Below are 26,849 nucleotides of genomic sequence, written 5' to 3'. Positions count from 1 at the left end.
GTCCACAGAATCTGCTGACTTATCCAGCCATTAAGTAGCTGCAGATCATTTCTACATAACCATTGAACTTCCATTAATTCAGTCTCTAGAGGGTTGTATGTTTATATCATAATTTGACTTTTATAAAAAATGATTATTCTAAATATTATGTTTCTATAAAAATATATTGTGCTTTAAAAATATGGACAATAGTATCAGCCGCCCTTTCAGCCACTTCAAAAGCAATAGTTTGTTTAGAAATAAATTATGCAGTTAATGTCATAAAATTCAAATAAATATCAAACGAAAATTCTCAGTTTTAGACAATTCGATTTAAACGAAGTAAAGTAGCAGAGGATAAAACGCCGAAGGTAAAAATTTACTCTTACAAAAACTTACTCTTAAATTTTTAAAAAAAAAGAAAAGATACGAGAGAAATTTTTAAAAAAATAGTAAAAAATTTGAATAATATCATCTATAATTTAAAAAAAATAGCCTTTCATATAGTATTAATAAATATTTATTACGCATCATTGAGGGAAAAAATGTCATATAATTAATTCTCCGTAAAATTTTACTTGAAGTTTAAGGTTAAAAATAGCTGTGGCAATTTAGTGTAACAAAAATCCATAGACCACATTTGGCGTTATTATCGCTCAAAAAAAGGTGCCAAATTTCAAAACGCGAAATTATGTAAATTCGTGTATATCTTAGAAAATTTTGAGTAAAAAAGTCTAATTTTTTGCAGATATGCTTAAAAATACACCTACTTTAAGATGATGATAAAAATTTTATAGGTTATAATTCAAAATTTTTTTCGAAAAATCTAGAGAAATTATTTAAAAATAAAAATTTAAAAAATAAAACGCAAAAAATGGGTAAATTTTATTTGGAATGAACCAAAATTTCGAAATGTGAGAGAAAAAATCAAAAACGTTTAATGAAAAAAGAGATATTAATAAATATTTGCCAAATTCAATTAACATTGAGGAGCTAAAATTTTGAGAGCTAATATTTTAAAAACTATTCGTACGATTTTTACAAAACTTGGTATTCTGGCGTAATTTGAGTCGTAGAATCGAAATATGTAAAAACATTGGTATGTTATTTCAGAAAAAGTCCGATTTTGTGTCAAAATACCTATGTTAGAATAGTACTATATATAAATCTAATATATATCCTAAGTCGCGCTTTCGAGACATGAAAAACGTAGTTTGAATTTTGTCAATCGCCCCAGTAGAACGGGAAATATAGCACTGTCCCATTTTTTTTTTTTTTTTTTTTTTTTTTTTTTTTTTTTTTTTTTGAGCAGTGTACCTAGCAATAAAAAGTCCAATAGAAACTAATTATGCTCCTAGTTTGTAATAAACTGAGTGATGACAATTTCTAATTTGTCTCTGCTTAGTCATTTGGTCCACCACGAAAGGTATCAGCTGCTTAAAATCAAATACACAAAATTTCATTTAGTGTTCAAAGTGGATTGATATGTGTTACTGATGCATTTTTAATCCACAATATTTTAATTGAACAAACGTTCAGATATACTATAGAAATCATTCTGCTCGGTAGAAAAAAAATTAAGTTCTTTAACTTTTTAAACAGTGCAATAAATATAGAAATTCATTTGCAGATTACTAAATAATTAAAGAAATCGGAATTTTCTTCTGGTAACTTCATATTTTTTATTGTAGGGGCATTGGTTAATTCCAAAAAATCAGTTGAAACAATGGACACCATAGTTTCAACAGAAAAGGAGAACATAATAATTTCCACGGAAAAAGATAATACTGTAATCTCAACGGAAAAGGAGAAGGAAGATGAATGTATAAAAAAATGCGGAATCAGACTTGTAAGATCAACGTCTCTTAGCAATTGTCCTGTAGAAGAAGTCGAAGTATGTAGTGCATACAGATACAATTTTCAGAAGGAAACGCCCAGTGGACTGCTAGGTCAAATGGAAAATTTTGTAAAGAGGAGATCGCAGGATGGTGTCATCTGTAAATTGTACAAAATTACAGAGTCTCCGCATATGGATGACAGGCGTTTTTCACAGGTCAGAATTGTTTTATTCATTGTATTTTTCTAAAAGATGGTAAATTTTATGATTTATATTCATGTATTTTACGATTTTCGGTAATCGAACTTTTCTAATAAATATTTTTGAAAGATATATGAAAAATTATTGGAATTGCTAAATAAAGCTATGTTGAAAAACAGTATTTAAATTTTAAAAGTTCTAAAACTTTTAATAGTGCGGTTGTTTGTAGAGTAACTAAATCATCCAGGAATCTGTAAGGTTGCGAATTACAGTTAAATCTCTTCAAACAGCAAATTAGTCAGATAGTACGAAACTCCGCTTATTTAGGTCAGATTATTTTTGTCCCGACCAGTTTGCTCCCATGTAATGTACACTGCTCAAAAAAAAAAAAAAAAAAAAAAAAAAAAGGACAGTCCTATATCTCCCGATCTACTGGGCCGATTGACAAAATTCAAATTGCGTTCTTCATGTCTCGAAAGCGCGACTTAGGATATATATTAGATTTATATATAGCACTATTCTAACATAGGTATTTTGACACAAAATCGGACTTTTTCTGAAATAACATACCAATATTTTTACATATTTCGATTCTACGACTCAAATTACGCCTAAATATGAAATTTTGTAAAATTTGGAGCGAAATTTACGGAGAAATTCACAAATTTATGTTGGCACTTTTTGTCAGTTTACGCCAAGAATACTTCACTTGGCGAACTTCTTAATATATGGCAACCTAGTTTCCTTTCCCGTGAGAGGAAAAAAAGTCACCATCGTTCCTTTTTTCCAAATAATATTCTTTATATTATATTTTTAATTATAACTTATTATTTTATATTTTTTCTTTTTCGAATTTCATTTTAATTGTTTAAGATGCATGTTTTTTTTTTTTTTTTTTTTTTTTTTTTTCGAATAACTGTTTTAAAAATTTCTATTTACCTATTCGAACTGCGTAAATAAAGGTGCAGCGTTTATTTTTTCAAATAGTTTTCTTTATATATATATATATATTTGTCATAGTTATTATTTTAGGTAATTTTTAAATTTTTATACTTTTATTTTAATTGTTTGTGTTGCATTGTCTCTTCAGATAATTGTTTTAAAATTTTCTATTTATTCCTTCGAACTGAGCATTTTTAATATAAATTTTCCAAACTTTGATTTTATTTATTGAATTGCGTTTCATTCGGAAGAATACTTTGTAACCCAGACTACGATGCATTTGAAAACTGCATATATTAAAAGAGAAAATACAGTAAAGCACAGTTAACACACCTTTCAATGTTTCGTTCAGAAAAAATATATATGAATAAGAGAGATGTATAACCGATATTTTAACTTAGGATGACTTGCATAAACTGCTTTAAACAGTTTTATCATTGTGGCCATTGTTTTACATAATTTTATCCTACATTTGGTTTCTTAAAATGTTATTCATATTTTAGTCAAATATTTTATTTTTGAAATTGCAAGAATCAAATATCATAACATTGAAAAGTTTTAAATTAAAAAAAATACAAATACTAAATTTTACGAAAAAATTTATTTTTCTTCTCTTTTTCTTTAAGCATTCTGAAAGTATATTAAAAAGTATCCAACTTTTCGAAACATTTTGGTATTTCTGACAATCATTTTAAATAAAGTTATCGCCTTCCATTTCATAAAAGCCCACAAACGGCCGAGCGGTAAAGACGCTGATCACTGGTAGTTCGGTCCGAGGTTCGAATCCCGCGAACGGGCTGGTTGCATGGGTGTTTTCGTGGTTTTCCCGATGTGTAACGTGTATACGAGCCAGTTTCCCTTAGAAAGTCCTCCACGAAGGCATCCCTCCCTTTAGGCAGATAGCCCTCGTGTGCTTTGCCATAATTAAATAATCCAATTCCAATTCAATCCTTAATTAAATATAATTGATTTGTAACTTCTACTAGAACTGACGTTAAGAATTGAAGTGCAGTTAAATAATATCGTGTGCAATCTTCATTAATATAAAATTTAAAATATTTGCACAGAAAAATATTTGCATTCAGACAGAATGTTTTTTGAAATATTTGCAATTACTTTATAAGAAGGATTTATTAGTAACCGTAATAATTACTTATTATATTACTGATGATTAGGAATCAGTTCTTGACAATTACATTCTAAATTAGAATTTTAAGAAGTATTAGAATTTTAAATTAGAATAATGAAAATACGCTATGCACAAAAATACATTTTAGGATAAAAAATGAGTTGATTTTTTATGTTTTAAAACTTCTTGAATTCATTTAATAAACATCGTATCCTCGTTGTTAATTGAATTCAGAATGTTGGGTGTCGTTTATATAATTATTCTTACTTGTCCACGGAATCTGCTAACTTATCCAGCGATTAAGTAGCTGCAGATAATTTCTACATAACCATTGAACTTCCATTAATTCAGTCTCTAGAAGGTTGTATATTTATATCATAATTTGACTTTTATAAAAATGATTATTCTAAATCTTATGTTTCTATAAAAATATACTGTGCTTTAAAAATATGGATGATAGTACCAGCCGCTCTTTCAGCCATTTCAAAAGCATCAGTTTGTTTAGAAATAAATTGTGCAGTTAATGTCATAAAATTCAAATAAACATCAAACGAAAATTCTTAGTTTTAGACAATTCGACTTAAAGGAAGTAAAATAGCAGACGATAAAACGCCGAAGGTAAAAATTTACTCTTAGAAAAATTTACTCTTATTTAAAAAAAAAAAAAAAAAAAAAAAAAGCTAGAGAGAAATTTAAAAAAATATTTAAAAATTTATTTAAAAAAATATTTAAAAATTTATTTAAAAAAATAGCTTTTCATATAGTATTAATAAATATTTATTACGCATCATTGAGGGAAAAAATGTCATATAATTAATTCTCCGTAAAATTTTACTTGAAATTTAAGGTTAAAAATAGCTGTGGCAATACAGTGTAACAAAAATCCATAGACCACATTTGGCGTTATTATCGCTCAAAAAAAAGATGCCAAATTTCAAAACGCGAAAATATCTAAATTTGTGTATATCTTAGAAAATTTTGAATAAAAAAGTCTAATTTTTTGCAGATATGCTTAAAAATATACCTACTTTAAGATGATGGTAAAACTTTTATAGGTTATAATACAAAATTTTTTTCGAAAAATTTATAAAAATTATTTAAAAATAGAAATTTAAAAAATAAAACACAAAAAATGGGTAAATTTTATTTGGAATGTACCTAAATTTGGAAATGTGAGAGAAAAAATCAAAAAAATTTAATAAAAAAAAGAGATATAAATAAATATTTGCCAAATTCAATTAACATTGAAAAGCAAAAATTTTGAGAGTTAATATTTCAAAAACTACTGTTACGATTTTTACAAAACTTGGTATTCTGGCATAATTTGAGTCGTAGAATCGAAATATGTAAAAAAATTGGTATGTTATTTCAGAAAAAGTCCGATTTTGTGTCAAAATACCTATGTTAGAATAGTGCTATATATAAATCTAATCTATATCCTAAGTCGCGCTTTCGAGACATGAAGAACGCAATTTGAATTTCGTGAATCGCCCCAGAAGAACGGAAGATATAGCACTGTCCCTTTTTTTTTTTTTTTTTTTTTTTTAGCAGTGTACATTGTTATAAAGCCCCTCTGGAGACGCGAACTTCTACTGTTTGGTGATTTTCAAACTTACAGGCTGAAAACATTTTCGTTCAGCAGAAGGAAAGCATTTATTTTTAATTCTATTTTTTTCTTCTAGGAATTTCATTTTCGATTTTTCTTTATTACTTTCCTACATCATTTAGAAGCCAACAAAATCACTTATCGTCTGCATATCAAGAAGAGATTAAAATTTACATATCCGTAGATAATTTAATGTACGTATTTTTCAAGCTCCATTGCAATTTCTACCTTATCGTTTAGTGTCCAAGTAATCTAGGTCTGAAAGTGTGGGCACTGAGAGCTTCAACCAATAAACCCTTTTGTTTTATTTTAGATTGGTTTCTCAAAAAATAATCCCACAATTCTACAGCAAAATTTCTTCTTAGTTGTTCTGGAGCACGAAATTAGTGAATGTTTGGTGAAAAAGCTAAATTAACTATAGAACACAAAAAATGCGAATTGCCCAAAGCAACATTTGCCAAAATGCGTATTATACTAAGAGTATCTTTGAATAAGGTTCCTCCTTCAAAAGAGAAGCTCAAAAATAAAAGGTCTTCAAAAGTCGAAGTTTCGGAATGAACGGAATGAATTTAGCTGTCGGCAAAAAGCAGCTTCTTTCTTTCAGCTGTCAGCAATCATTTTTCAAACTTTACCTCGTTAATACTCAAGAATTGTCACCCTAATACGGATGGGGCGGCCTGATCAGAAATTTTGCCGTCAGCCGAATATGGGAGACACGGCAGTCAAAGTATTAAGGATATGATAAACTGTACTTTTAGACGTTCTCAACAATGTCACATCTAAATATCTGCCTACGTCAGAAATACTCTTAAAGGAAATAGCATTTGAAATAGAAAAGAAATTTGGAAGCCAGAACGTTTTTTGAAGTAAAGCTTAGATTAAATGATTTAAAGGAAAACACTGGTTGTTTTGAAGACGGTTTGGGGATAATCGGCATCGATAGGTAGCACTTTCCTAGAAAGAGTGAAATACGACATTGTGAAAAGTGTCAAACCTTTAAATATTTATACCTTGAATGAAACAAAATTTTTTTTTCAAATTATGTTAAAAAAAAGTGTTATCTTATCGCTCCTAAAAGTTCTGTGGAACAAAAGATCGAATAATGTGACGCTAGATGAAAAATGACCGGCACCAATAAATTTTACCCTTTCGTAATAGGATAAATTTTGACAGCAAATTGCTTTTAAAATATTAATCCGTACACATTACATAGCTAACTTTAAAGCAATGATATTTTCCTTACTTTGGTTAGAAGCCACTAGTAATCAAAGAAACAGATAAAAAAATTTCAAAAAGAGAAGTGAAAAACCGATTTTATTGTGGCTAACTGTAACGACTATACAAAAATGAAACGAATGAAAGCAGTTGAATTCATATTCATGCGTCCGTATGTCATTTTAATTCCGTAACCTATGGACGAAGTGATCATCCCAAATGTCAACTGCCATTTTCTAAAGCTACAGATTAAACATTTGATTAAAGCTACTGAGGAAATCTGCAATTTCAACCCTTCAATTTTCGAATCATATTCACATAATGGGGTAAAATACTCTTGAAAAAGCATCGAAGCCTTCCCACGAAATAATTTAAAAATTGCTTCAATCTCTACAGACGTCGGAGGTTAATGACAAACCTGATTGGCTAATTGTTTTTATTACGAAGTTTTGGAAAAAACACCCAAGAATTTAGATACCTACAGATGGTTGCAAATGGATGGTAATACCTAATTCCACATCTACTATATTTGACCTACGTTAGATTAAGCAAAGTGACTACAAAATATCACAAGAAACACAATCCAATGAGAATGCTACAATATAAAAGTAGTACCATATTTGTAACCAAGCTCAACTAAAATTATCAATGTTTATTTCAGAAATAATTAAATATTAATTTAAAAATACTTTTATTCGCAATGATATATTATGTGTTATTTTGCTTTTACATGTAAATTCTTTAAAATACGTTATTAATGTTTATCAGAATACAATTCAAGAAAACATCGTAGACAATTAAGCAAAATGCATAATTTTATTTTATTTATTACCTCAGAAAGGGTTATTGGTCTCAAAGTGGGATTTTGCATCGAGTCAGTATAAATACGTCTTTTCATTTTTCATTCGAGTCTGTTGCCATTCGGCAAAATGAAGGACATTTGTCTTTCAAATTGAATCTGTCTATTGTGAATTTACAAGCTAAGCTATTAAGCAGTAGACCCAGTTCTTAAGAATATTTGTTTCCAACTTTTGAATCGGATTAAGTTAAATAATTAAAAAGCATTAAAAATATTATTTGTCTAATTAAAAATATTTAATATTTTCGTAGAATGTCAATAAATATTTTTTTATTATTTAATTCATATTTTGTGAAACGAATTAATTTTTGATTAACAATCTCAGAGATTTGAAAGCGAGCAGTGGCAACACTATACGGAATAAAAGAATTTTATCGACAACGAGGCAAGACTGTTTATCGGAAATTCTAAAGATGTGGTGTTTTAAAATATTTTGTGATTCTGCTGCTGAATTGGATTTTTTGTGGCATAAGTGCAAAGAGAATGATATTTAATAAATAAAGTTAACACATAGAAAATTAATAATAAAAAGCGAAAAAAGGTTTTATAAGCTATTTTAATAAGATGCAGAGACATCAGGGTTTTTTTTGGAGGGGAAGCAGTAGAGATGAAAAATGAGCAACGCCTTCGCCAGGAATCGAACTACGGACAACTGGAATACGCGCCCAGCGTGCAGACCACCACACTACGAAGGCTTGCCAAGAAGGCGGGAGAAGTACCTTATGAAGAAGCCGAGTACTGATGTGATGAACTGATAAAAAATAGAAAAACCGTATGCCAACATTTAACACTGCTTCGGGAATTCTAAGTATACGCTGCTAACTGCTTTCAAATTATATATACGTATTTTGTTGACTTTTATCGAAAACAGGGCTAGTCTTACAGCCTCAGGTAACAAGTAACTCTATTTAATGGGTAATTTATTGTCCTGGTTGCAGTGGTAACCCCTTAATAAGAATTCACTATTCTTTTTTATTTCAAAACTGTGCAAAGTTAATTTGGAGAATGACTTCATGACTTAAGGATAACGTTTCTCGTCAGCTTATATAGAAAGAAATGTAAATCATAATAATAATTTCAGCATCATTTTAAACTATTTAAGTTGCTTAATATCTTGACTTAAAGAAATTCTAATTTTCGGAAAAAACGTTATCATTAAGTTTCAAGTAAATTTCTACCAGTTTGACTTACCGAAAATTTTACATTGTCAAAGTTCGAATACGTTCGCTCTCCTATTATAATAAAAACCTTAAAACAAGTTGTATGACATTTGGATTTTAATGGTACGTACATGAAAAGACATCAAAAAAATGGAAAATTCAGTTAAAGGCAGTATATTATCTAAATAAAGAAATTACTGTGGTTTTCCTGAAATGGAATTTCGCATAAATATGATAGCCGAAGAAGAGCAACTAATTTCTTCTACTAATGCGCACTATTAAACAAAATTAAGAATTTAATTACTAATAACCAGAATTAATCTCTTAAGATATCCACCCTCAAATAAGTCTGATATAATGAATCATTAAGTTTTCGGCACTCAGCTAGGATGAATCTATTCTCGTAACAAACCTCAGTTAAACAGACTTTAATAGTTGCTTCATCACATCTTTTTCTAGTTTAGATATTTTTCATGATCTTTTTGGAAGGAGTACTTACATAGCTTAAAAGCAGAAAGGCTAGTGCATAATCGACTGCTTCTTAATTTACAATAAAATTTCCGAAACTAGGTTTTATCTTTAAAGTAACAAAATAATTACAATTACTTACAAGTTCTATTGTTTTGAGAAGATTTTTGTTGTATTGCATTTACATTTATAGCTTGTTTTAGTTCAATATCTATTAAGTTACAATAGGCATATATTCGTGAGGAACTCGAATTTATTTCAGATTCCTTTTCAGAATGGAAACGTGTTGCCAGAAGGCAGTTCATCTGTATATTCCATATCAGGGGATGTTTTAAACAGAGAAAGAGAAAGCGTAGAACTCGCAGAGTTGCAATCTTCAGCTACGCCGAGCCAAGAACCTATACCAGCACCAAAACGCATCTCCATTGCAAAAAGCTTCATCAGTATTGCGAAGCTTTATACGAATCCTGTCTATGTTTTGATCAGTTTATGCATGTCGACGTACATCATTATTTTCATACCCATACTCACGGTCATTGTCGATTACAGCAAAGACAAAGGCATACCAGAAACTAATGGAAAATACCTTATAAATGCCATGGCCATAGGAGATTTGATTGGTAAGTTTGCATTTATAAATTCTACGCAGAAAATCTACCTTATTCACATAACTTTCTTCAGGCAAATAACACTTACATACATACATAGCGAGTCCAATTTTATTCCACACAATTAAACTGCAATGTGTATTTGAAATATTTACAAGATTTTGTGAAGCTGTAATTAATCTTGAACATTTTATTTAGTTTCTTTCAACAATTCGGGGTAAATTTCTATTTTCAGTCAGATCTACGAAGGTGCACTCTGCACAAAAACAAAAATAAAAAAACAAAAAAAAGGAAAAAGAAAAAGAAAAAAAAAAAAAAAAAGATAGCTCTGAATCTCTCTCTTTCTACTTGGCCGAATAACGAAGTTTAACGTGCGTTTCTCATGTCTCAAAAATGTCTCAATAGTGCAATTTAGTATATGTATTTGATTTATATATAGCATTGTTCTCACATAAGTATTTCACACTAATTCAGACTTATCTTCTTTTCCGTATTTCGATTCCATAATTCAAATTATGCCAGAATGCCAAGTTTTCTAAATTTCGCATCAGTAGTGTTTGGATGTATATTTAATATTTGCATTTATTTTTCTTTTGACTTATTTTCTCAGTATTTAATTTCATGTTATCATTTATACAATAATATTGTTACTGGCAACATGTTTTATTTTACTATTGAGTTTTTGTGCACGGCAACAGTTGTTCATGCTTAATTTCGGCAGAACAGCGTCCTTAAGCTCACTATGCTGCAGTAATTTTCTGTTAAAGAATATTCCATGTTTAGAATGTCAATAAAGTTTGTCTAGCGTTCTACTTAGTTCGTGATTCTACTTAGTTCAAGGCAAATATTTGCGGCTGTCAGGCGGGGAATTGAACCCCAGTCTCTCGCGTGACAAGCGGGAATACTCACCACTATACACCGAGGAATATACCAGTCGGAAATGGTTTAAAAAATTTCATTCTGGAGAAGTTTTATTTGAAGTTAACCAACGTTCTGGCCGATGCGTCCCATTAGGCAATCAACACAATAAACTCCACATATCTCTTTGTGAGCCTCAGCGTCTATGAAAGTAAAAACGTTTCGAAAATGTTTATGTTTGCATCCTATGTTAAAATTGACCTTTAACTTGCGAAATAGTTGCCTTGAACTAAAAAGAATCAGCCTTGTAGATAAACTTTATTAATATTCTAAACATGAAATATTCTTTAACAGAAAAATGCCTGCAGCTTAGTGCGGCTAACAACGTTATTCTACCGAAATTAAACATGAACAACTGTTGCCGTTCACAAAAACTCAATAATAAAATAAAACATGTTGCCAGTAACAAGATTATTGAATAAATGATAACATAAAATTAACTACTGAAAAAAGAAAAAAAAGAAATTCAAATATTAAATATACATCTAAACAAGTATTTTCTAAAACATTAGCTCTCAAATTTAGCTCCTGAAAGTTAATTGAATTTGGTATATATTTATTAATATCTGTTTTATTTATTAAACTTACTTGATTCCTCATTCAAAATTAGAAATTTAGGTTCAATCCGAATAAAATTGGTAGACATTTTCTGATTTATTTTTACAGTTTGTAATGTTTAGTAATTTTCGTAAATTTTTCGAAAAAATGTTTGCTATAGAACCTATAACATTTTTACCATCATTTCAAATTAGATATATTTACTAGGCATATCTGCAAAAAAATTAGGCTTTTTAATTAAACATTTTCCAAGATACTAATTCAGAAGTCAAACAACAAAAATCAGCGTTATATTTACAAAATTTTCACAGGAATAGTTTCGATGGTTTTACCAAACCACCATCCTCAGCTGCCTCAGCTGCGGTTTTGCAGCTCAGGCAGCTCTCATCAAGTAGTAATAATGTTATAAGGTATTTATCCCGTTTTTCTAGCGTGCCTTTGTGGTGTAGTGGTTCTGCACGCTGGGCTGATATTCCAGAGGTCCACGGTTCGATTCCCGACGAAGGCGTTGCTAATTTGTCATCTTGCCTGCTTCCAAAAAAATATCCTAATGTCTCTACAATGTAAGATGAAAGTTTCAATATAATTCAAGCTATCCGAAACCAGACAACAAACTCTCTGTGCCAGATACCAAACAGGCATTCTACGAGCGCTTTGAGAAATATAAGGAGGACTAAAGCAAGTGTATGTCTCCAGTAGATTGATGCATCACCCGGATATCTGGGCTACAAAGCCCTACCCCATATCGAAAGATTAAACTTTCCTAATTATACTGAATTGTATATGTTTCCATGAATGCTAGACCGAAGACAAGTTATAAATACTTTGCATTTCAGAACTAATACCATAATAGTTCTGAAATGCAAAGTATTTAACTAATACTACTGTTACTGCAGTCAGTAGTTACCAAAGAAAAAATTTCCGCGAATGTTTTTAACTCAGCAAGTACACCGAAACATCTGATAACTCAAAAATGGAATGCGAATTAAACTAACTCAAACACACAATATTAATAATAATGAGAAATACATCTAAAAGAATTTCCTTGCTTTTAATGCGCTTTTATATTTTGTAAAATACAGATATAGAGATTTTAAAAGGTGACTCTGTTACATAGAATTTGGCAAAATCTTTTATGCTCTAAATGTCTGCGATCTCATATTTTACTCGAATTTTCTGTTATTTCGAAGTGGCACCATTTTACATTACCTCATTGCCTACCATAAATACAAATTAATTAATTAATTAATTAATTAAATTTCGTCTTGAATATTAACGATATAAATCAAAGATAATAACTGCATACATACAGCTATGAGATAAAATGGGTAAAATATACCTTAAACGTATTTTAAAATTTTTATGTAATAAAATAATAAGCAGATCTTGCATTCCAATCATGCAAACCATATCTTTTTATTTAAAACTTTCAACTTCGTTCGTAGAACTTCATCACCTGGTCCGCATTTTCCGTTATTTATGTGAGTAACGACCAACTCAGAAGAAGGCTTAAACCAAATCTTTTTATTTAAAACTTTCAACCTCGTTCGTAGAACTTCATAACCTGGTCCACATTTTCCGTTATTTGTTCATGATAGAAACAACACCATTTTCGTAATACACTCAATTGCAAAATGGCATTCGAATTTATCATCAGACATTGCTAGTTGTCCTATCGATTAATTTTCTGTATATCTTTCATTCTGCACTCTACTGTCATGTCTTCTATGAAAAAGAGTTTATCAAGCTATGTAATCAGTTTCCTGTATGAAACTAATTCTGCGGCTGTCTTATCAACTGCGTCATGTTTTGTCGATCTTATAGCATAGGCAAATTCATCCCAGCAGAAGTGATAATTTTTATTTAAATGCGATTCTATTTATGCACTTTAGATATTTGACTCCAATAGATAAGGAACCATTTTAGGATATTTTATATCAAATTCTGCGCTCATTCCTCGAAATTTCGGATTACGAATTTCAGTCCATTATAGAATATCACTATTATTGGTGACATATTTCGAAATAAATTTATTTAGAAATAAATCTGCAATCGTTTTCGCGGATGCCTTGTTGAGAGAAATTAGTTCTTTCCATTCTGAGAAATGATCGACTGCAAAGAACAAGAATCTATTTTTACTTTATTCACTGTGAGGGTAGGAATTTTAATAAATTGATTCCGATAGTTTTATTTGGAAAATCGGTTATTGGGCTATATTTGTCTAGGCTATAATTAATATTGTTAATTAACTTGCGCGTTCTTCAGGACTTGATATTATGAGGTTAATTTTCTCCCTCTTTTCTGCATGCTTTCGTGGTCACTCGGAGCGTCTCCGAAATTTCGTTTCATTCTCCAAGTTCAATGTACTTTAATTGATGGATAAATGTAACAATTAACTTTGCAATGGAACAAAACAAACTGATTATTTGGCTCTTTATACTATTTTTCTGATTCCCAAATGGCTACCAAAACTGATAACCTGACTCTTTACACTATTTTCCTGATTCCAAATGGCTTAATTGTGGTGCGTCAAACAATTCCTGTAAAATACTTAATCTTAAATTAACTGAGGTAATCGGGCGTGATATGTTGCTTTTATTTATACATTTGGAATAGAACAGAAGGCTAGCTATAACTTCAATAGTGCACTGTCTGTTCCTCATGCCGGTCATATAGTGATGTTCGAAATTGTCAGACGACTTTTAAATAAGACGACTTTTTCTGAGTCCACATACAACTCCATTTCTATCGTTTTCCACGGATCCAAAATTTTTTGCTGCTTTCTTGACAAACATCATTTCTTTCCCCTCGTCGTCTGACGTTATTTCTTGACAGGGCATCCGTCACGTTTTCTTCCCCCAGGGTGTGCTTAATTTTCAAATTATATTTTCTGATCACTCATCATCTTGCTGTTGTTGTTGTAAACCTATTCGCTATCGTAGTTGAAAATGTATCCAACCCCCACTGATAAATAATTTCTAATTCTTTCCATTGTATCTGAGATTCCGGATATTTTGAAACATTTTTGAATGATATCCTAAGTTATATTTCACCAAGCTAACAATTCTTGTGTATTATACTCAGTCCGTTAACGTCACACATTCCCACTCTAATAATTTTACATGACAATTTTCTTTCCCAAATTTCCTGATAAAGACATTGCAACATAGTCTCATTTTTTATTACTGATATCAACATGTGGATATTATATCAGTGTATGGCAATTTGAAGAATAATACAGAAATTTACCAATTCGCTTTAATTGCTAATTTTTCTACTGATCATAAATCAATAAATTCAATGAAGTATTTAAATAAATAGAACATCATACATTTTTCATTCTTCTGATAATGGCTGATATATCTCGTATAGATATGTCAAAATATTTATGCCTTTAATGTGGCGAAAATAGCATTTTATATCAACTGAACTTTCCTTATCAAATAGCGTATGATTAACGTGGAGAAAAAAATTAATTTATCCCAAGTAGCACAGCAACGTCGTTGCAAAAATGTTGCAATATATCGTTTTTAAGATGCCCAGATGTCCGCGAACATCCACTGTTTTGCAACCATTGCAAAGACGTCTTTATTACGTCTATGCAGATGAGGGTTTTGTCGCATAGACGTCGTTATTGCGTCTTTCGCAGGTGATATTTTGGTTGGTTGGGAAAGCATCGTATCACGACGTCTTAAAGAACGCCTAAATGTTCGCCAAATTCCACCTTTTTTTCAACAGTTGTGAAAATGTCGTTATTATGTCCTTGTGTTACATATTGATTTATGCTGAAAAATAAGCTTAATAATTAATATATTTTTCTTCTTTTTTTTAATTTTGTATTCCTTGTATTTATCTAAAGTTGAAATATTTTATCAGTTCCTGAAAACCAGAAGATAAGACAATTTTTTATCTTTAGACTAAATATGCATAATTAATTATAGCCTTAATTATTTTCAGTACTTTAAATTATAGTTTTTAAGTAACTTAAATTCTAAGTTAAGATTATTCAAGATTTCATCATTTTTTTCCTTAAGTGAGAGTAATTATGAAAGTGGTTATTATAAATATATAACATCAATAGTAGGTTTTAAGTAAATAAAACTCAATTAGACATAAATAAAAGTAAAGCTATGTATGTGGGTTAAAAAGAGCGTTTCTGATTATAACAGCATTATCACATTTATTTCTGTTAAATCTCAGAGACATTGAAAATTGCCCTAGTCATGACAAATTAGGAGGCGGTTCTTTAGGTAACTTAATCTGTATTTTACCTGAACTCAAGTATAAATTTACTCGCCTTTCATAGCAAAAAATACAACCATTAACTTCTATATCTCCAGATATGCAAATGAAAGACTGCATAAAGCAGTTAATAAATGTGATCAAAAATATTTCATACAAAAATATACCTAAATCTAATAACCAAAAAAAAAAAAAAACTTCCCATATTCATATCTAAAATGAATCAATAACCTAACAAAACATATATGACAGCACTATTTAAGAAAAGACATGAACTAGTAGTGTTTAAAAGTATAAATATTAGAAGGAAGGTAACAGAACTAAAATTTCCAATTAATAAAAAAATATTTGTGTTTTTTAAATAGTAAGCAATTAAAAGTGCAATAATTATGGATTGCAGTATTTACTAATAATTCTGATGTTTCTTAACAACATTTCTTTTGATAATATATTAATGTATTTACTTATTTTTAGTTTCTACATTTTAGAATAGTGGTAGATTACAGTGATTATTTAATGCACTTTTTGTAATCAATAACTTTCCTTTTGTTAGTGTACAGAAATAAATTTAATAATATAGTATACGATAGTAAGCTAAGTACGTTAAATAGCACACGATGAAACTTTGGTTAATCTTTGGATTATGGTAAATTGGCGGTTTTTTGGCGAAAATTTGGCGACCAACCCTGCTACAGCAACCTGCTAGTTTTGTTTTGGACGCCATTTTGTTTTCACGAAGTAAAGGCTTTTTTTTTTTTTTTTTTTTCTCAACATTTTTTCCAACAATCTGCTAGCCGAATTACGCTTATACTAGAACTTTTATGGAACAAAAATGCTTAATCATGACGAAGATTAGGTGCGAAATTGGGAGGAAGTGCAGAATCACCCACTGCTTGCCAGGTTTTTAAGAACTGCACATACACGGTATCATCCATGTACACGTCGACCTATTTTCACTTAAAAAAAATCCCAGAATTGCACAAAAATGGTATTGCGCACACTCTTGACTTTATCCATGTACACTGCTAAAGCCCTAGCTAGTAACCTTTATCGCCTTACCAAAATATCGCCAAACTACCTGTTACCATATTCCAAAGATTCGAAACTTTTTGTTTCTATTTACTATCAATTTCTTTGCTATCACAAGCACATAAAAAATAAGCGAAGAAAATAGAATATACTTAAATTTAATAGAAAATAAAACCAAATTTCCAACATTCATTTATTGAGATAAATAAAACCTAATTTCTAACATTCATTTATTGTGATAAACTAATAAACTTACATAACGGCAATAGAAAATACTTAAATTTAATAAAAAATAAAACCTAATTTCCAACATTTATTTATTGAGATAATCTAATAAACATAGAATAACGGCAATATTTAAAAAATTTACTTAAAAATTTATTTACGCGAATTACACAGTGTTTAGAAGAATAGATACCAAACGAAAATTAATAAATCTGCAATTTGCAATCAATAAAAAATATTTAGTGTTTTTTAATAATACACAATTAAATATCACATAATTATAGATTACAATATTTTATAGAAATGCTAATGTTTCTTTAACACTATTTTTTCAATCATACATTTCATACACTGTTTCAAATCATTAACCTTTTATGCATGCTATGCAAAAAACATCATAGTATAGAATGTGCATTATTATTAATTTTAATGTACTGCTTCTAACTGTTACATATATCTAATTCATCTTCAGCAGTCATATTAAGTACTGGTACCAATCCAATAATTTCTATGTATTTTGAAAATAATGAACATACCATAACAGCTTGAATTTTTGTTGCTTCTGCACTGATTGTATTTGCAGCAGAACCATAAAATGCCTTACCGTTGTATGTTATTTTTTTTATATGAATATATATATATTTTTATATGGTTTTATATGAATTAATTCTGAGAACAAACCTTTCAATATGAACACAATAATCCATTAATATGCATAATATACGATATAGCACTTAGGACGTTATAACTGAGGCACAAACCACCATATAACTTTTTAATCACCCGCAACACATAAAACACCAAAACAGAACACAATTTCACGACTGTATTCAAGATTAGCATTGTAACTTGTTGCGTTCGATATTCTTTAAATGATGTATCCAAAATTTTATCACCCGCAACACATAAAACACCAAAACAGAACACAATTTCACAAACACTATATTCAAGATTAAAATTGTAACTCGTTGCATTCCATACTTTTTTAAATGATGTATCCAAACTTTTGGTATCTTCTTGTAGAGCACATATTCACAAACAAAATAAGCAAAAATTCCACATTCTCACGATGAATTTTCCTCAATTCAGAGGCTTCCAAACGGGAGCTTACAGCAATGCAAATTCACTTGCTGAAGGCAGTTGAAGTAAATAGATAAGGACAGAACAATGAGAAGATTCACAGTGCGTTCTTTGATTGACAGTGATATTGATATTTACTTTTAATATAAGCAATATTATTTATATCAGTTATTGCTTGATTCAATTTCACACATGATGTCAGTCTTTTCAAATGCCTTACATAGATTGCCCCTTTACCAAATTACTTGAAAGAACTGCTGGGATTTTTCCGTTACTTTTACCGCTGTTCGCCACTCAGCTAGAAAGTCTAGCTTTCAAGTAACTGCGCAGTTAAATTCTTCGAACTTGAACTTCGAATTTGACAGCTAGCCAAAGCGTGCAAAACCTCGGGACGTTCGTTTATTAAGCATCCAGCAAAGTAAATAATGTACATGGAATGTCAACGGTTGAAGAGCAATGTACAGTTTCTCTAAATTTTATGGCAACATTTATTAGTAATTTATCAAATCCATTAATTTTGTTGTTTTCCATGAAAAGTGTTAATATTTCTTTCTCTTTTCTATTAATTTTTTCGTTCTGTCACCATATTAAGTCAAATAAATTCGTCCTTACTTCAAAAATAATAAAGAAAATCATATTTCAGTAGTGAAGTAATTGCTAACATGTGATTTGCATTGATTTCGGAAACATGATTTTTTAAAATATATAAAATGCATAACTTAATAACTTACTTTATAGATTAATTTCATTTTTAAATATTTTGCTATAATATTTATAAAAAAAAGTATTTTAAGTATTAATTAGTTTAACAAAATTTTAAACAATAATTTACCACATATTTTTAGTACCAATTAAATTTAATAATTCAAAAGTATTCATATTAAATTTATATTTCTTTAGATGAATCTACCTTAGATTAATACATTTAGATGAAATAAAGTAATGAAAGATTTCAAAGTAAAGTCTTATGCGGACTTCAGATTCTTGAAAGGGCATATTTAGTCCATTTCATTCTAAAAATAACGCTGATGAATCATGAGAAAATTGCTAAAACGACCACGTCTAAAAGCGGTCATATCATGACGTTTCAGCGACGTCGTCAAATTGCCAAGAAGCAACGGCAGATATTTTGCGTCGTCGGCAACGTTATAAAGACGTCGTAGAAGTTACCACGACCATTTTTGCAACCTCTCGCGCCAGTTTGCAACATCGTGTGCATAGTATCTATCGTCTGTTTTTAAATGATGATGGGAAAAAAAATCTTACATCTTAAAACTCTGTAGCCATGATTATACGATTGTTGCTTTAAATTTCTCACTTACTGAACTTCAAGATTCTTTTAAATCTCCTTAAATACGCTTTCTTTCTCTAGGCCGACTCTGCTTTGGTTGGGTAACGGACAAGAAATACATGACTATTCCAGCCTTCATGACCCTGACTCTCTTCCTAGAAGGAATATTCATAGCTCTTTTTCCTTTTGCCTTTGAGTTGTATACGTTCATGGCACTCTTGGCTCTATATGGAATAACAGCCGGAGCTATACTCGTCCTTTTTCCAGTGCTGGTATTGAAATATGTAGAACAAGAAATGCAGTCAGTTGGCATAGGGTGTGTTGGATTTTTGTCAGGGTTAGTTACTTTCGGCATTCCCTCTCTAATCGGTAAGTACGAAAAAAAATGCTTTTACTTTCCTAAGGTATTTTATTTATTTATGTTGAGGAACTCTCAGGTAGTACTGTTCAGGTATTTATTTCCTTTTCTTTTCCATTTACGTGAATTATATGAGAAGAAAATTACTAATCCAAACTTCAAGTATTCTAATTTTTTGAATGATAATACTTTGTTATTTCAGAAAATAAATAATGGTATTTGGTGATTTTCTCTTTCTTCTCAGTGATTTATTTTTAATAAACACGTTTCTAACAAAGTTCTTTTCTCAATTTTAGGCCATTTTAGGGATTACGTAGGCTCATACGACGGTATGTTCTACTTGACTGGAGCCATTTCCGTGGTATCTGGACTACTGTGGCTTTTGGAACCAGTAGTAGCTAAAATGTATTATAAAAATAAAGAGATGGAAAACAATGATACGGAAAAAAATGTCGTCCACACACATAACCTTAAAGAAACAAATTTAAATGAGAAAAATAGGTGACTAAATTAAGAAGAGTGACATTACATTATCAGGAAAGAAAAGCCAGTAAAAGACATTACTACAAGAGTATGTACCAACTCTGATTTTCATTAAAAATATTCTTTCCGAATAAAGCCGGTAAGAGAAAGAACGAAGGATAAAACGCAAGCGGAAAACTTTCGTGAAGCACTCTGAAGTAACCTTTTGTACTGTCAATCATCTGCTGATTGCCGATCTGCAACGTTCTTTGGCTTTTCTTTTTGTAGTGAAGTTTGTTGCAAATGATAGTGGACAAACAACTGATTTCAACTTATTGATTGCATCTCTACAGAAATTATTTTTTCTGCATATTTAATGAATCAGCGTTATACTTATAAAACTTTAACTATGTTAACATCTACTAAGATCCAATAAAGTTTATACAAGAGAAAGAGTTACTAATTACGCAAGAATATACATTTGTGCATAATATGCATAATATTCAAAATATTCTTTTGTGTCAAAGCAAAGAAACGATTGTACAAACATTGTTTTCTTAATTGTTTTTTGCATTAGAATATTTACTGAATAAGTCCCACGGCTTTACTTTTTTCTTGTTATACGATATCATTCCTAAATAACAACATTCAACAGTGCTTATATAAAAAAAAGGTTCCGTTATTCTTATTTTTTTATACTTTTATCATAAAAATTCTTAAACCATGCATTAAGAATTATAATTTTCTCGGTAATGTTGAAAGAGCAGGTATAATAAGAAACCTATTTGGAATATTGAATATAGTGATTTATTTATTCGCTGTGTGACACTGAAATTAATAATCGAAGCCATTCCATTTATCCATCTTCAAGGTACTGAAAACTTTAATTATCCTTTCTGCCAAGACAAAGTAATTTACTTATGTTTATTCAAATTCACTTTGACGTACACTGGCGTGCAAAAATTAAGGACGAAGCTGAAAAATTAGCTTATCAGTGGAACGAAGAGGCGGAGAGGGCTCAAAGACTAATCAAAAGATAGACTAGGGTCAGGTACATTAGGCATATGCGCATATATGCAGCTAGACGTAATGGGGGAGTGTCGGAGGGGTGTAAAGATTCGTGGAGGTGTGAACTCAGCATTTTTAGGAAGCAATTGCACGGCATATATCAATTTAAACGACGGCGAGTTGCTGCATCAGTATGAAATGTCGACGAATAAATCTGTTAGACGACATCTGGATGCTTTTACCCGAGGTCGAATCATTTGGAAGACTGTGGAAGGTCGAAGTGGGACAAGTCTGCCTGTTGAGTTCAGGATTGCTCACAGCATTGTTTCACTTTGGAGAGCATTTCAAACTACAGAAACAGCTGTCTGACGGTTCAGCTGTGGTCGTCACCGAGCAACCACAGCAGCGGACGACCAGTATATTGCCCTATAGGCAAGAAGAAACAGTCAGCAAACAGCGGGAGAAATCTCAAGGCACATGGAACAGGCGGTTGGATGCCCGATATTGTATTTTAGCATGGCCAAGAGGCTGCGCAATGGTGATCTGTATGCACGATGACCTGTAAGGTGTATACTATTAATGCCTGCTCATCGGAGAAAGCGTTTTCTGTGGTGCGGGGAACACCAGAATTGTAAAGATAATTAATGGTGTCGAGTACTCTTTACGGATGAGAGTAGATTTGAGTTGCTATTCTAGACGCATACACATCTGGAGAGAGCAGGAAACACGCAATAACCCCTTCACCATCATCAAAAAAGGGACCGATTTGGCGGTCACGGAGTTCTCATTTGGGGAAACATTATGCTTGGTAGTCGTACCGACCTTCACATCTTCAGTCAGTGGGTAATGCTATCGTAACGAAGTTCTCCTTCCTTACATTTGTCTTTTCAGCGTTGCTATGGGTCCTCAGTTCCTCTTCATGGTTGACAACGCTCCACCTAATCGTCCAGTTGCTGTCAAAAAGCTGTTGGACAGTGAGGACCTTGAACACATGGATTGACCGGCAAGGTCTCTGGATCTAAATCCCATAGGGCATGTATTGAACTTTCTAGGGAGACATGTGGCAGCACATACCAGTAACGATTCCGGAACTGCGATTGGTGCTACAAGAGGAATGGGCAACAAATGCCTAAACAACTCATCGATAGCCTCATATTCAGCATGGGCAAATGATGTGAAACCTGCACAGCCAGTTAGGCAAGATCATATCCTCTACTAAATGCTGGATGTTTCTTGCTGGACACCAGTCACATGGATGTTTCCATTCTGTTGCATTATGTTCAATGCTGCTTTTTCAATAAAGTTCCTTTCTATCTCTTTTTCGGCAAGTTTTGCTTACATTTCCCATGATCTTACATCTTGGAGATCTTATGGTATTATTTTTGTTGATTTGAAAAGCTTTTCCACAACCTTATATTGAAAAAACCGTCTCGTCCTTAATTTTTGCACACCAGTGTATATCATTATATTTAAATTAAATACAAAAATATTTATAAATATTTATAAAAGAATAATCATCAAAATTTAAAAGGTTACAATATATTAATTTAGGCGATTATAACTTTTTTATTATTCCACGTTCGTGACTCTTGAAAGGAAACAATTTATTTCTATTCTTATTCGAAAGAATAATTTTCTAAACTCTGTTTGCAAGTCTAATAATTTGCTTTTAAAACAGTGTTTCAAAGTGTGTTTGTTAGGAGTACTCGTTTCTTGTTCACAAATAATGCATACATTTTTCAGTTGTTTTGAATACAGCAAAACGTGTCTCTTCGATCAGCCGAGAACATCCTCCACTCATTTACGTTTTCGGTGTGGTCTAATAAATAGTTTTTGTTTTTCACTAAAAACAGATGAAATGTCATTACAGCATCCTAAAGTGAGAAAACTACGTAAATTATTATGACACACTAATGAAGTATACATTCTCACACACTGCTACCGCGTGCAGCAAAATGTACAATATATTCGGGATTGGATTTAGATTTCACAAGCTGCTAACATATTTGAGATATGAGGCCCTTTATGAGGGATATGAGTTAATTTTTTTATATGGCTTATGCTATAATTTTTTGGGTGGCGGGGGAGAGACCAAGCTATATTTTGTTCAGCTGATACGTAGGCACTGCAATATAGCAATAAAACAGGCAAAGGTTAGTTTGCTCGTTCCCCATCAGTGGTCGGTTAAGATTGTTAAATACTAATAGTTCGCTGTTGGTTTGAGCCCAGGCAAATGGGCTGTATGCGTGATTGGTTTTCTAGATTTACCTTGTGCATTATACGAATATCAGCCAGTTACTCTTAGAAAGTCCTGTGCGAAGGCATCTTTAAGGCAGATAGCCGTCTAGGGCTTACTCAAATAATCTAAGCTATTGTTTTGCTTGTGCAGTAGCGACTTCTGAGAGCTGTACGCTCCGTCGTGTGTCTGCGCACTTTTATCCACTTGAATTTCTTTATTACAGCATTAATATCAGAGAAATAAGATCCCAAACGGTTTTGTAAAAAAAATTAATATATGCCGTGTGCGAGCAGAGAATTATGTTTTACTACTTTAAATAAACAGTTGCAGTTGATTTCGTATAAATTTTGTAGAGTAGGCTCTTTAAATTACTACATAAATATAGACATATATAGAACTAGATTAGCTAACATAAAAGTAGAAGGAAAAATCAATTTCTGATAATCGTGATGTATTGTCGCATGTCTTTCTCTTTCAAATAGAAATAAAAAAAACTATTTTTGGGGTGAAGTAAAAACAAATGGATCAACACTTTGTTCTAAAAGATGGTTTAAAATAAAATTCTTGAAATTTTAGTTTTTGAAAAAATATTTAAAGAAAAGAGTTTAAAATTTGAATTCATGGTAGAATCATGAAAGCAAAACTATCACGTAATAATAAATATGCTGTTGATATCACTGATATATGCTGTTGATATAGATTAGGTATTAAACGCAGCTCTATTTTTATCATACAAGAATCTCTATGATTTAAACTGTCTTTTAAAATATTAGTTGATTTGAGTGTAAAACCTAGCGTGCCTAAGAGCCTATTGTAATCCCACCCTGGCTTTGAGACCACCGCCTCCACTTAAGAGTAAAATCGTCTAGAAACGCTGATGAGCAGTTTTGGCATGATCCTCCAGAAACAAATGCTAAACACATGTGTGTGCACACATGTATATGTATACTCTTGAAAAAAAAAAGCATTACATTGAATTCTCTCCATGGTACTTCTTTAATAAATAAATGAATTTAAAACTGAAAATTTGAAATTAGACGTATTCTCTTGTTCGTGTTTTGCTTTCATTTCTTCATAATTTCCTCTTTGTGGGAGTATTAGCTTCTAGAACTGTTTACTTTAAATCGTTCTATAGATTATTATATCTTTAAAAAATGATATGGGGAAGATCTCGCGGGAGGCTTGCATTCACTCTCGAGTGTTTCCTACGTTATCAACGTTCGATAACTTTCAATACAATTAAATATGTGAAGTCACTAGCAGATGCAGTTATGAGTGCTTTCTTTCTTTCTTTCCACCGACAGCAAGGCAACCGGTCCGCTGGGTAGTTAGCCTATCGGCCAGGTAGCCCCGCTGACGGAAATAACTTGAACAAAAAAACACACTTATAAATACATATTGTGCTCAAGACGACTGCTGGGGGCAGTTCAAACAAATGCTGGACGAAGACGATAGTGTATGTTGGAAGAAGGGTGCATTGCGGGTGTGAAGAACAATTTCAGTTACATATTTACAGAGTTATGGATAGGTGGTTACAAATACTAAAAGTAATAAGAAGTTAAATACTAGAAAATAAAACAATACATAAAATTAAAAAAAGGCAAAATAGTGGAAACAATACATAAAATAAGGCAAAATACATAGTTCAAGGTTCATAATTCAAGGTTTACAGTTCAAGGAGATAAATATATACAGTAAATAAGAAAAGCCGAATAAGCTAACTTAAAATAAAATTAGTTCACTACAGGTACAGAGCATACAGGGGCTGTGCTGGTGACAAGGATGGTGGCTGAGATCCACCCTGTCTGAGATTTTGCGTGCAATGTTTATGCAATCGCATATGCGTTTCAATGCATTGCGATTTTTTGAAGTAGCTTCGGCCCATGCATGGATGTGGTTTGCTACTGGTTGCCTAAGATGATATTTGGCGGTCTCTCTGCAAGCGAACAGATAGTGGTCCGGATCTCCTACCATCCCGCATGAGCAATGCTCGTTTTCCGGTCGTCTGAAGCGATGCAGGTAAGTCATGAAGGGACCATGTCCTGTTAGATACTGAGTGAAGTGAGACGAACCAGATTTTAGAAGCTGGCAGACTTTTGGAAAAAATCTGTAAACTCTTCTGCCGGTGGTTTCTGTCTCCCACAGATGTTGCCAACGTTTCAGTAATTCTCTCTCAAGCTCAGCTTTTAAGAACGAACCCGGGAGAGGCACGTCAAGTGTGCGAACGTGGGGGTCAGTTGCTGCTCTTTTGGCTATTGCATCTGCAATTTCCTTACCCAGTATTCCAGTGTGGGCAGGTATCCACTGGAGTTCAGGCCTATAGTATTTAGGTGCTCTTAGTAAGAGTTTTTGTATGGCCCTGACGAGTGGATTTTTACTACATGTGCCTTGGATTGCCTGGAGGCTAGAGGCTGAGTCTGAATATATACTGAAATAGTTATTTTCCAGTGCGTAGACAAGTGCAGCTTTTAATGCAATCAGTTCAGCCTGAAAAACTGAGTTGTGGTGCTTAAGTTTTCTTTCCCAGGTCTTTAAGATCTGGTTCCCAAGTAGAACACAGTATCCGCTACCGGTGCCACATTCTCCTTTGGAACCATCGGTGTAGATTGCAGTGGCGTTGAACCACGTTGGTGACCTGCAGTTAATCGAGATGTTGAATTCGGCCGGGTGGCAAGGTGGCTCGGGAATGCTTTGCTCATAGTCAGTATAAACATAAGTCCTGTCCCATAAACGTATTGTCTCTTTGAGTCGGAGCACTCGCACTATTGCACTCTCGCGCTGAGCTAAGAGATGCAGAGGCGGTAGTCCTGAAATCAAGTTTAGATCATTAGTGGGCGAGGTTTTATATCCTCGGGTAATGCTCAGGAGGAATGGTCTTTGTGTTGAGCGTAGCAGATTCTCCATTTTAGTAGTGATCGTTATGCCCCACATGGAGGCCCCATACAGTGCAATACGTTCAGCAATTACAGAGTACCACGTCTTAAGCATCTTCGAACAAACTCCCCATGTTGGTGCTGCTGTTCTGAGCATGGAATGAAATATCCTGTGAAGTTGTACCTTGACCTCCTTTAAATGTGGCATCCAAGTCAATGTGTCGTCAATTATAACCCCAAGGTACCTCAAGTTTCTGAGTATTTTAATATTTTTCCCATTGAGGTTGATGCACGGGGTTCTTCGATGGCGCTTACCTGGGCAAATAAGCATACTTTGGGTTTTTGAGTTGGCAATAATTAACTTATGGTCATTGACCCATTTGGCCATCTTGTCCATTGCTTGTTGCGCCCTAGTCTCATATGTTGCGGCTGTGCTCTTTGGTTACAGCAAAAAGTCATCGGCATAAGCCAGTATTTCCATGTGAGGATCTGTGTTAAAGAGAGTCAGCGCTGTGTCCGCTACAAGATTCCAGAGCAGTGGACCCAGACAGGATCCTTGAGG

The 26,849-nt window shown here is 32.1% G+C and overlaps 1 protein-coding gene across 1 annotated transcript in view; it reads left to right on the top strand.

Moving 5' to 3' along the window:
- LOC118198988 (putative monocarboxylate transporter 5) overlaps positions 1-20,620 on the top strand; it is a 58,013-nt gene extending 37,393 nt beyond the window's left edge. Inside the window, exons 4-7 of the mRNA XM_035370768.2 lie at positions 1,671-2,032; positions 9,671-10,016; positions 19,429-19,716; positions 20,002-20,620. Of these exons, the coding sequence (XP_035226659.1) occupies positions 1,671-2,032; positions 9,671-10,016; positions 19,429-19,716; positions 20,002-20,210 (1,205 nt within the window). The 3' untranslated portion in view covers positions 20,211-20,620. The remainder of the gene's footprint in view (positions 1-1,670; positions 2,033-9,670; positions 10,017-19,428; positions 19,717-20,001) is intronic.
- The last annotated feature ends 6,229 nt before the right edge of the window (positions 20,621-26,849 follow it).

This window comes from Stegodyphus dumicola, chromosome 1 (genome assembly GCF_044657685.1).
Source record: "Stegodyphus dumicola isolate Sdum_Otavi_A_Nest chromosome 1, ASM4465768v1".
Classification (NCBI taxonomy): Eukaryota; Metazoa; Arthropoda; class Arachnida; order Araneae; family Eresidae; genus Stegodyphus; species Stegodyphus dumicola.
Note: the sequence above shows the minus strand (reverse complement) of the source record. Positions and strands in the feature narration are given on the sequence as shown.